Raw genomic sequence first — 12,367 nt, forward strand, 5'->3', positions numbered from 1 at the left:
CACCAAGGACTAGTTAGGGCACCCCCCAGGGGACACCAATTTCCCCTCACATCACCAATACTGCATCTGGCCTTAGCAACCAATCTTAGATGTATCCTGTAGGATACTTCCAGGTATAGAAAAAGACAGCTAATGCCAATGCAGGCAGGAGTTCCAGCTGCTATACATAATTAACCCCTTCCTCCCAGAGCCAAGCTTTCACCTTCTGAACAAATTTCCCTAGCTGAACCATCCACAGATTTCTATGTCATACTTATCATCTCCATTCACTATACTTTGCTGTGGGTTCCTTTACCCTTTTACATACCCAAGGATTTTGGCACAGTCATCATAATACTTCATAGAGTTCTTCACAAAACTGAAGCCGTTCACATCACAAACAAAAGAGTGGCCATTTGCCCGCAGGAGGTCAAACCCACACACTGTTTGCTGCATGAGGAAACACAGGACACAGGATTCATAAGCACATTGGGAGGGAGTACAGCAAGCAGGACAGCAGATGCACAGCCAAGTACGGCTGACACACATGCCCAGTTATCATATGCTGCCCAGTTCAGCTCCACTGGTGCCTCCAAAGGCACCGCTGCTGCAGCACTTCTACGTTCTACGCCTGCCTCACTAGTCTTAAAGCGGGAAAATAGAGCCACAAGTTAGCAGTAAGAGGCCCTCTACACAAACTTATACAGCTTCACAGCTGCACCAAGAGCCCAGCCCATGAGCTCCTGGATTAAGCCTATAGGGTCCAGCCCCCCTGCTCCACAGAACACTTAAGGATCAGAACAGAGCAGCTCCAGGCTCTCTTGCTCTTGCCTCTAAACTCAACGGTTCTGAAGCACACTGAAGAAATACAGACAATAAGTGATGAATTCACAGACATCCATCAGTATGTGGAAAAGGCTGTAAAATGGAACAGCTGTATCAGCCCAGCTGCATGGGTTGCAAATTGCAGTGAAGCCAGGAACAAGTAGTCAAGTGCTGCTTCTGTTGACACTGCTGAACATGTCATGTAACTACACCTAGACTTGCATACATTCAGCTACCTACCTCTACAGTACAGCACAAATGTGCACCAAAGCCAGATTAAAAAAAAAAAAAAAAAAAAGCAGAGGAAATGAAGGTCAGGGTCTCTACACATGTACAACTAGGAATAGTAAAGGAGGGACCAGCACATATGACAAAGCAGCACACTCAGAATATGATATTAAATGCTTAGATGTGCTCTGGACACCAGCCACCTGCCAGCACAGAGCACATTTGGCGGAGGCCCTTCTGCTTTCCCAGTCATCTCTGACCAGCAAACTGCCAGGGCCAGCAGGACCAGCTGTACCCAGCCTGCAGAGATGGCAACTGGCAGCAGTCATGGAACACGGTGGGGTAACAGAACTCAGGCTTTAACACTGCTTGAGATACAAATCAGACATTCATGGAGTATCCTGCTTGTGTAGAGGAGAAAACAGGCAGACCTTAAAGGCTACACAGACTTTCCGTGCAACGAGTTTCTCCATGGCAGTCAGCATAACTGGGTAACGAATTTCTTTCCCTTCACTGTCCCGTTCAACCTTCCCATCCAAAGCAGGAGATTTGCGAGCCTCTGCATGGGCATAGTCTGGCCCAACAGTGTACACCTAGGAAGAGAAATAGATACACCTGACATAACCATCTAGAGTAACTGCATCTTCCAGAAGGTTCTACCACAGACACATGGAAAAATTTAGATGGTCTCACACTTTCTTCCTGTTATGATCTACAGAACAACCACTCCCCAGTTTGGGATCCAAGCTGCACAGACAGCACCTCACAGCTTAAACAAACACTCCAGAGTCAACTGAGGCAGGACTGCCCAACCTTCAGCTATCCCAGGCTTGGAGACAGTAGGAGCAATTCCAGGCTTTCCATTACCTTTACATCAGTGCCATCTGTAGGCATGAACTCCTCATAAATGTATGACCCTGTCTTCCTTACACTGCTCTCTGGGGAGTACACGCTACTCCGGCTACCAATCTGAAAGCAAAGAATAAACACGTCAGGGAAGTCAGTGGGGTTTGTTTTCTTATATGGAAGAACAAAAAGCATAAGCTTTGTCCCACAGGGAGAGAATGGGCTGAACACCTCTCAGAACCCCCAGCTGTTACAGCACAATTATGGAGGACAAAAAAGACTCTAAAAGGCAGACAATAGGTATGTCCTTTTCCAGGCCTAAAGAGGAGAAAAGTTATTATAGACCTTTAGGTTGACTCCAATTGCTACAAGGATATGCAACAAAAAATAGTAGATAAAGATGTGTAAAGTAAGGAGACTAGTTAATAAGGAAATGATAATAACTGATGGCAGTTCACAATCAGACCAGCTTTACTTCTTTCTAGGACAGTATGACAGATCTTATGGACAGAAGATGATGTCATTTTAAGTTTTAGTGAGTCTTTGGATACAATTTCAAATGGCATGTCTGTACACCAGCTAAGGAAACAATCTGTCTAGATTTACTAAGGGCAGATGTGTAAGTGATTGGAAAAAAAGATACATCATAGCTTTTAACTGTTTGCTGGCAAAGTAGAGGAAGTGAGTAAAGGCAGATTCTCTGTGAAATCTATGAATAAATAGTGCATTTACTATATTTGCAAGTAACACTAAGCTGAGAAAGGCAGCAAGCGTGTTAGCAGACAGGAACAGATTTTAAAAAGGATCATCTCAATAAACCAAGGAAATGATATGGAAAAAAAACAGTATGTAGTTCAGTAAGGGACACATTTCTCCGTAACTGCTACACAGGACACTGGGCAGACGTAGGATGACAAAGGTGAAGTCAGCATTACCACCAAAACACATTCCTCTGGAATTCCCAGCTGTTTAAGGTTCAACTAAAATTTCTAAGAAGTTGTGTTCCCCAACACAAAACCTTCCTTTCTCCTTCACCTGCCCCAACACTCCCTCCTGAAGCCACATGCATCTTTCAGACCCACAAATTTGTTGGTCTCAACACCAGAGCTAGAGATCCTCTCACCTTCCGAAAGAGCCGCTGGCTGCCCCCACCTGCTGAGGTCGGGTAGTAAATATACACATTATGGTCCTCAGCACTGACCGGCTTCTCTACAAATGGCTTTGGGAAAACAGCTCCATTTACTTCCACATGGTCCTCTCCTTCCACCAAGTTGCACTCTGAAGACAAAGCAGAGCAGCAGCATGTTAGGAAAAGTGGAAGCAGCCCCTGTGCAGAGCTGAAGCCCTTCAGTCCTGGCCAGTAGGCACAACGGCTTTTCTCCACCAAAGTCAATAGACTCGCGAATCAGACCTGCTTGAGCTGATTATCAGTGCCCAGCCTCTGCAGAATATCCTAAATAGTACAGTACGTGCAAATGGCTTTCAGAAGAGCCTGGGCACTTACCTTCTGGTCTATCGGGGTCTCGATTGAGGACAGCATAGCGGGGCAAGTCTATTCCCTCTTCTTGAAGGATCCGATACACTTCACGCCTGGAGAGGACAGAAACAGTGAGATTCAACAGCATGGTCTGGAATGGGGAAACTGAAATTCTTTCAGTACAATTACACCTCGAAGTACCTGTCAGCACCTGCAGGAACACTGCACACAACCCAAAAATACGGTGGGAGGTTTGGCGTCTAGTATTAGCTCTGCCCATATACAGCCAAAGCAGTTTGTATGCACCGAGGTACATGACTACAAGTTAGTTTTACTAACTGGCTAAGAAGCCTCTTGAAGTGCCTCACCAACATAACTTCCTTAGGGTCTGACCTGGCCTTGCTGCCCCCAGTTTCCGCCCCAGAACGCCATCCCACTACTTGGCTCTCCTACTAAGAGGGTAGTCTTTTTGTCTTAGGCATGATAGTCTCATCCCATGAGACCACTTCCACATCCTTCTTCATTTGGCCATTCCTTACAATGCATTTGAACCAGAAGACAAAACATGCCAAGTATCAATGGGTTTACCCCCAGATCTACTCCCCTTCATGTTATGGGGAAACAACCCCTAAAAGCCTTGCTAAAGTACCCTTCCTTCCCATCTCATTTGCTTGTGGCCAGGAAGAAGCTTGCACAGCATGCTAAGGACAGAAAGCGGACAAAGGAAGAGGGAAGGAGCTTTATTGGATCACAGACACTTACCTGTCCTGGATATAATACTGCATATCAAGGTCATTAATTAAAAATGGCTTGCACAGCTTGGCATATGCAACTGCTTTATCCAGAGGGAATCCTGAAATACAGAAAACAAAACAAAAAGAATGAATGGAAGCTCCCTTGTCCAGATCTTAGGTAGGCTAAGGCCTGCTACAGACTCTTACCTTTGGAGTGGAAGGAGATTAGGCAGTCACAGGAAGGCCAGTTCTCCACTGGTTCATTCAGAATAACATCTTCCCCCATAATCACAACTGTGATATATTCAAACTTGCACAGACGCTCCAGAATTTGTGTCATGGGCTTTGACTTGGACTTTTTGGTCATGGCACAGATTCCAACCACAATCTGCCGTTCAGGTGGCTAAAGGAAAGACACAGACTGTTTTAGTTCAGGATTGGCTACTTTACTGAATTTAAGCTCTAAGTGTGCAAATGCGGCAATACTGAACAAACACAGGATTTTCTTCCAACCCTAAGATCTCACAGCCCTTCCTAGACTCAGACCATACACAGTCCCAGCTCCCACTAGATTCCACTGGTGGATGTCATTAAGGAGCAGCCCAAAATGATTGTTTCTTTGCTGGGCAACACGTACCTCCTCCTTTTACAGGGTCAGAGAAAAAATATCTGGCACCTGAATAAGCAGCAGGGACTGGAATCCTCCCTCATATTCTCTCCAGGACTCACCAGGACAAGTGGCAGACTTAAGAAGACTTACAGAAGAGCTGCATATGCTTTATGGCAAAAGACTACAGCAGGAGCTCAGTCTGTTTTATCTGAGAGAAAATGAAGGGGAGATCACAACAGCAAGTAGTTGTGAGTAGAAGAGAAACAGTACTAACAGCTCTTCCATATACTTGACAAAGGTATAGCAAGATCCAGTGGGACAAATTTAAGTTGAATAAGGCAAGATAGAAGGCCTGTATTCAAAAAGTGTTGGTAACTGTAACAGAAGAACAGGCTAAGGTCTGTGTTGGTCTTTCCATCACTGACTGTTTTTAATTGAAGACTGGATGTTTTCCTGATGAAGTAATTCTGGTCTAAGCAAGTTCAAACTCAGTAAGGTCACCTGAAGTGATACACACAGGACTGTGGGTTACACAGCACATGCAAGTGTGGCTTCGAACTATAAACTGAGACTTCAGAAGTTACCTGCACTGACTTGCAAAGCCAAGGGCTCAGGTTCTACAGCAAAAATACAATGCCACAAACACTGGGCACTCCCATCACTGGGGCATCAATACTGTATCAGTGTATCCTTCCTAAAGCTGAGTCCCCATGTGCTGCAGATGTATTTGATATTTCAAGGCAATCTCTGTCAGGAATTCACTAGAGGGGCCAGCAGCAGAGGACTGTGCAACACCCTAAAGCATCTGCATGGGGGAAAAGCAACTTCTCATAACTTCAGAGGAGGAAATGTCACTTAATGTGCCCAAGGCACCTAACTGTTTCTCTGGGATGGACTAGTGTTTTCCTCAGGAATGAAGCAAGGGACATTCCACTCCACTCTAGAGTACTTTGCTCAGCCCATTCTGAATTAAAACAAACAAACAAACAAAAAACCAAAAACACGAAAGCTATCACCAACTTAAACAAGTCCCAGCTCAATCACCAGAATGAAAGGTCAGGAGTTCCTCTGCCTCATAGCAGTGCCCTTGCCCACGAGTCTTGCAGAGACAAGTTCAAGCTATTCACTGGTTTCTCTGCACTGTCTTTGGAAATCTACTTTCCCATCCTTAAAGAGGAGGTCAGCATATGCTGCTGATGACCTTTCTTAACTGTGCTAGAGGATCTACCTGTATTAGCCCCCATGGGCTGCACAGAGACAGGATAACAGCTGATAAAAGTTCTGCAAGGTCCCTACATACTGTACTAGGAATAAGATTAAGTCAGAGCAGTTCACCATGTGAAGGTCAAAGGCAAGATGATTTCAGTGGCACGAAGCTCCTCTGAACAGAAGCCCGGTACAGAGGCCATTGTGGGAACTGAAAGGGTGGGTTGAATAGAGGCCAAAAGCAGTCAGGAGCTGGAGATCATTCTCCTTTCTGCAGCCTGTTCTTGGAGACTACAGAAAAGAGCAAACGCTTCCTCCCTGCAGACACTTCTCTGCCCTTATTCACAGTTCCTTCAGTTTTCCTCAAGAAGTTCCCTGGTAAAGCAAAAGGTTTACAGCAGTATCAGGGTTAAGTTGCTAGGATAAAGAAATCTGCTGTTGCAACTGGAAAAGACCTGCAAGTGGAAAGGCTAGAATTTACTGCAGCGCGAGGCACTGAGTCTGGCAGCATGTCAGTGCAATGCATCTTCCACATGGCTGTGCCACACAGCCTGATGCCATGTTCCCCACAGTCCTGACTGTCTGTGGCCTCAGCAGGAACCATGCAAAACCTGGCTGAAACCCAGGAATTCTGCACAGATGCTCCAACCCAGAATGCCAGGACCTCCTTACCGACTCCTCCTCTTCATCATCTTCAAAGAAATCGGTTTCATCCGTCTTCATGTTTGATTCCAGAAAGTCTGTCTCATCATCCCTGGAACCGACAACAAACCTGGGAGTGGAGTTCTCTCTCTCACTGGAGGTCGTCAGGGACGACATGGCAGCTTCGGTGGCCGACCATCCCGCTCTGGAATCACAGTGTGCAAAAAGTGGTAAAGAAGGGCCTGAGCCAGGGCTGATGCCACTGGAAGCAGGTGAGGGTGGGCAGGGCAGGGACTGAGCTAGAGTGAACATGTCCAGGGACACGCTGCCCAGGACAAACAGGGGGAGCCAGGTGAGATGAAGAGAGCCTCTAGGCAGAGGTATGCGGGAAGAGACCCTCAGGGTGGGAGGGGATCCAGGACCCAGAACCATTTTAGATAGGCAGCTCCATTGTGCAATGAGCCCTTTTGCACCAGCTGGGAAAGGGACAGTGTTGCTAGCGCTGAAATAATTTAAACCTTACAATGATGCATGCTCCAAGCCTCTGTTTAAATCATGGAATGGGACGGTAGACTTGCTCGCAGCCTTGTACACCCAAACTGGGACTCAGAAGTTAGGAGGAAGCTTAGGAGAGTGACGGTGACTTTCCAATTGCCAATTTTCATCCTTCTAGCTCAAGAAGACCTAAAGTAACAGAGAGAACAGTTTGAAAGACATATGAGTTTGCAGGGGAGAAGGGAAAAGGAAGGACAACTCTGGCAGGTAAAGAAGACACAAAAGAAGCAGCGGCTTGCAGGTCAGGACTTTTTACGTTTTGCAAGCTTGGCTCTGATTTACTCTTTGACCATGGAGTCTGGTTATCCAGATACAAGCCGTTCTTTATAAACACTAGGAAATGAGCACATCTTGCACAATCGCCTACAGGAGCAGCACTGTCAGCCACACAAGCAACTGAGTTGAATGTACAGTATGCATGACCTGTACAGACCAAGGACACAACTGTTCAGCTCTGTCCATAGCTGTGCACACAAATGTCAAGCGGTTGCCCTTTACTTTGGTTTCCCCATGGTGAAAAGCTTTCCTCCCTCTATCCCAGCCAAAACCAGTACAGGAAGTGCAACCTCAAGAAGATGACTTTGTAAACACCTCATGCTAATATTTCCTACAAACGCACACTCTGCCGCTGCTTCTTGTACTCTCACGTGATCTCCACCCTTTCCCAGGCTGACAGTTACTGCACTTCCTCTTCTGAGGCACGCTTGGCCTTAGAGCCAGCATATCACAGGAGAACGTACCACCACGTACAACTGGATTCCCAGTCCTCCCTGACAGCTCTTCACAAAACAGAGGAGATGCACCCAAATGCCACCTGCCTGCTGCCAGCACAGTTTCATGGTAGGTGCAAATCCCCTCACCGAGAACAAAGGAGGGAGACTGACTTCATCCACTCGAGCAGGGTGGGAACAGCCAAAAGAAACAAACACACAGAGGGCAATCCAGCTGCCTCTGAAATCCCCGGGGAAACATGGATAAAACTAAGGTATGCCTCCATGCAGAAAGGCTGCAGACTCCCAGAAAGGACAGGAGAGGTAAGAGCTGGGCACTCACAGAAAGCACTGGAGCAGAAGCGTGCCAGACAAGTGCCCAAAGCCACGCCATGAGGCGCAGGCTTGACAGCAAGACTGTCAATTCGTGAGCCAGATCTGCCAGGGGAGCCCAGGCCAGCAAGAAGACACAGCAAGCCCAACTCACAGCAGTGCACAAAGGCCAGTGCTGCCTGCTCCTATGTGCTGCGTGAGGCACGGGGCACACCCAACACACGAGCATCCAGATTAGCGAGAGTTAAAGCTTTAATCCACCACCCATGCTCTCTGCTGGCAGCAGCAATAGTACTGGCAGACCAGGCCACACAGGCATTTCTACCGTGTGTGCCGTGTAATCCTGCTACTTCCACACAAGGACAAGAGAAGGATTCCCAACATACTCAGGAACCGTTTCTGTTCCTTGGCCCTGCTGCCTCAGCATGCCAGCGTGGAGTAAGACCTTAGCAAGTTCACTATCAGCTTGGTGGCTGCTGACTTACTGAAGTAAACCATGCAAGAAGGGGAGGAGGACCGTTTTCACCAATCACATACTCTCCCCTCCCTCCTGGAAAAAATAGACCAAGCAGCAGGAAAACCTTTGGCCTAAGAACTAAGAAAGCAACAGGTTCTCTACATTCCTGCTTCTATCCCAGAGAAAAAAAAATAGTAAAAAAAAAAAAACAAACTTCTACTTTGCTCTGCAACTATTTCTGGAGGCTATGACATGCCATACTAAAAATAAGTGAAAACCCTGAGCCTCAATGAAGCCAAAGGCCACTGATACATCCAGCATCCCCTTGGTGTTAATAGGATAAACCTCATTATCTCAAGTTGTTTCTGGTGAGAGGACAGGAACAGGGTATAAGCAAAACCTTTTCCAAGTTTCTGTTTAAAGCATATCCCTTCTCTGACTGGCTTTCTACCAACCAAGGCTACAGTCACTTGATGAAACAGCATAACTAAGGTACGCAAAATTTGGACAGATTGCTGCTGTTAAACAGGCAAGCGAAGTACCATTCTTGTGTAACAGACTGATTACATGAGGATTTGCCACCATGCCTGAATCAGCTCTAGAGCTGGGATATCAAAGAGTTTATATGACACGAGGAGAGCAACGCCTGTTACAGAAACAGTACTAGCAAGGTTCCTGTACGGTGCTCAGCCTACATCCTCCCCGCCGCTTTTTTTCTTCAAACCTAGCGCTGTGAGAGATCCTGGCAGTACGGGATGTCTGCTTCTCACACAGGTGTCTGATGGTTCTACATCACTCTCACTGCTCCCTGGGCTAACTGCTCCTAGAGCCCATACATTCAGACCAGCTCCCACTTGCTAAGGGTACTACTGGTCTCTCACCTTCCCCAAATCACAGCAAGAAAATTAAGCGTTAATGCTGCTGGCTGTACCATCCAAGAGAATCTAAAGCCTTGACACGACAACGGCACACACACGCAAGTTGAGCATGGTTCTTATTTTGAAATATTCATGCTCATCCCATCACAAATACATGAGGAAGTACGTACCAGCCACTCCAGCTAAAGACATCCTTGCACTCTCCTCCAAGGACAGCTACGATCTGCTACACAGTCATACCAAAGGTTAATGTAATCACCTAACGGCAAGCAGAAACTGCTGACACACAACCCGGAACTGAGATTTAAACTTTGCCTCTCAGTGTTCTGGGACTAATTCAGCTCTCTGGACTACCTTGCGTTAGTGATAAGAAACGAGATGTAAGTTGTTTCCAGGTTCCCCAGCAGATGAATCTGGTGGTGTTCTGATAAGGACGTTCACAGCATGGAGAGATTTATTCTTTGTGCCCAACTTCTGAAGTACCAGAAATTTAAGTGCAGAAAGGATGATCATATATTGCATTAACTTCACACCCAGCATGGCATTAACAACTGAAAACTATGTGGGAGGGGTGTTCTTTTTGATTGATTAGTTTGTTTTTTGTTTGTTTGTTTGTTTTTAAAACAAAACCTGTTATAGTTGCAGAAGCAGCACTTGACAGCACAGTCTCTACAGCAGAGAGCCAAAGGACAAGGACTGCCGTGGTTTTGGCACGCAGTGACCAATGAAGACCAGTCACATCGCCGGTGGCAGCAGCCACAGGTGGCTGGGAGAGGCTTCTGCACCCCAGGGAGCCTGGGGGAAGCAGCAGAGCGGAGATCAAAGGAGTGTGTGATACCACTGCACGCAACCAGGCTGTGAGGATAACTGAGTTTACAGAACCCCCACCTGACTTAAGCAAGGTCAAGTACCTGACATATGACAACCTTTAAGAATGCACGTAGCTGACACTTTAAAATAATTTAATAAAAAAGCTTATGCCTTGACCCTGAATGTATGATCAGTGAAGTAATTTTGCCAAAGGGGTCATTTCCATTGTCACAAGGTCTATTTGTATTAAGGTTAATTACACACTTACATACAAAAGGTGAAAGCCGTACTCTTATCAAAAATCAAGCCACAAACTCTTAATTGCTTCAGAAAAATGAAACCACATACCTATTTCAGAGTTAATAATTAAAAGCTATTTGTACTTGGTGTATTAAATAAAAATTTCCATGTTTTATTAACAAAGAAGTTCAATGTCTTCAAAATCAGGCAGCTGAAGTCATGCTTCTAAACATACTGTTCTGCCTGTTTGAGCAGCACTGTCAGTAACTGCAAATCTATCAACAGCTTCAAGCCCAGAGACTGCAGCAATGGTTAAAACACGTTTCCTGACTAGGAGCTCCTTCTCCTACACAATGCCTCTGCTTGCAAGTTTAGCAAAAACCTGTTGGCTCATCTCCCCTACATTTGAACAGCTGTTACATTGTTCACATAGCAAATGCAGGAGTAAGATCCACTCTTGGCTTACGAAATTATTTTAGGTGCTTTTTTTTTTTTTTTTTTTAACAAGATTTATGAGATTGTTAAGTGTGAAGCTTCACAGCATCAGAATTTCTGAGCCTGTAACCGTTAATAAAGATTTATTAGCAACTTTACACATAAAATAGTATTTCCTTTTTTTTGTAAAGAACATTATGAACAAGATAAAGATGTCTGAACTTTTACAACGCCACTTGTTGTGTTCGTCAGCTTTGGTGTATTCGCGTACAGCCTGTGGACACGCTAGCACTTAACGCTCCTTTTTCCCCAGCCCGGGCCGCAGTCGGGCCGGTGACCGCGGCGGGGGCAGCCGCCCACCCGCCTTACCCCGTCCTCGCCCCGGGCGCGAGGCCGCCGCTTCCCCCGAAGGCCCAGGCGGCGCCGGGGCCGCCCCGCAGCACGGCGGGGGAACGCCGGGACGGGGCCTGGCGCGCGGGGGCAGCGCCTGCCCACGAGGCCGGGCTGCGGAGCCCCGCCGCAGGCCCCGCGCCACCGGAGGGACGCTCGGAGCCGGCGCCCGGCCCGCCCGCAGCGCGGAGGGCGAGGCCCGGCCCGCTCCGCCCGTTCCCCCCCCGCAGGGCCGCGCCGCGCTCGGCCGCCGAAGGGGGGGCCGCGGGGAGCCGGGACGGCGGCCGAGCCCGCGCCGAGCGGCGGCCGCGACACCTCCACACCCACACACCCACCCGCCGCCCCCCGCCGCTGCCCTGCGCCCGGCAGCAGCGCCCCCGCCGCGCCCCGTCCCGGCCGCACAGCCCGCAGCGGGGCCGCCCGGCCGCAGGGAGGGGAAGGGAGGTGAGGGGAGGGGGGGGCGGCGGCAGGGGGCGCCCCGCCGGGCGCCGCCATTTCCCCCCGCTCACCTGCGGCCTCCGAGCGCACCCTGCGCGGCCGGCGCGGCCGGCGGCCAATCGCGACCTGCTGACGGCCGGCGGTGGCCAATCGGCGCGGGGGGGCGGGGCCGGCCGGCCGCGGGCGGGCGCGGCGCAGCGGCCCCTGGCGGCGACGGGCGGCGCCGCGCGAGCCGCGCGCACGTGGGCGCGAGCCCCGCGCCGGGCACGGGCGGCGCCGCGCGAGCCGCGCGTTACCGCGGCAACCGCGCCGCGCGGGCAACCGCGTCCTGCCGAGCCGGGCCGGGCCCGCGAGCCCTGCGCCGCGAGGCGGGGCGGGCCCGGAGCGGGCGGGCGGCGCGGCATGGGCACGGCCCGCGGCGCTGCCGGCCCGCGGGGTCCGCGGCGGCGGAGCGCGGGGCGGCCCGAGGCGCGCACTCCAAGCCCCGCGGCTGCCGCGGCCGCCGGGAGCGCGGCGTTCGCGGCCGGCTGCCCCGGCCCGGCCGCACCCGACGTGCGAGGGCAGCGGAGGGGGA

The 12,367-nt window shown here is 49.4% G+C and overlaps 1 protein-coding gene across 9 annotated transcripts in view; it reads right to left on the minus strand.

Moving 5' to 3' along the window:
* The window catches only part of PPIP5K1 (diphosphoinositol pentakisphosphate kinase 1), a 52,843-nt gene extending 40,901 nt beyond the window's left edge, over nucleotides 1-11,942 (minus strand). For 4 of the 9 annotated variants that reach the window (XM_084531697.1, XM_084531701.1, XM_084531698.1 and 1 more), the window contains exons 1-10: nucleotides 11,865-11,942; nucleotides 7,071-7,231; nucleotides 6,578-6,752; nucleotides 4,297-4,492; nucleotides 4,118-4,208; nucleotides 3,383-3,468; nucleotides 3,002-3,156; nucleotides 1,900-2,001; nucleotides 1,464-1,625; nucleotides 308-429 (exon numbers count right to left, since the gene is read on the minus strand). In XM_084531697.1, coding sequence (XP_084387823.1) covers nucleotides 308-429; nucleotides 1,464-1,625; nucleotides 1,900-2,001; nucleotides 3,002-3,156; nucleotides 3,383-3,468; nucleotides 4,118-4,208; nucleotides 4,297-4,492; nucleotides 6,578-6,724 — 1,061 coding nt within the window. In that variant the 5' untranslated portion in view covers nucleotides 6,725-6,752; nucleotides 7,071-7,231; nucleotides 11,865-11,942. Of the gene's footprint in view, nucleotides 1-307; nucleotides 430-1,463; nucleotides 1,626-1,899; nucleotides 2,002-3,001; nucleotides 3,157-3,382; nucleotides 3,469-4,117; nucleotides 4,209-4,296; nucleotides 4,493-6,577; nucleotides 6,753-7,070; nucleotides 7,232-9,650; nucleotides 9,815-11,864 lie in introns of those variants that run through there. The other 5 variants (XM_084531700.1, XM_084531703.1, XM_084531702.1 and 2 more) reach the window with 2 other exon arrangements.
* Between the last annotated feature and the right edge of the window lie 425 nt (nucleotides 11,943-12,367).

Source organism: Aythya ferina (assembly GCF_964211825.1).
Source record: "Aythya ferina genome assembly, chromosome: 11".
In the NCBI taxonomy this organism is placed as follows: Eukaryota; Metazoa; Chordata; class Aves; order Anseriformes; family Anatidae; genus Aythya; species Aythya ferina.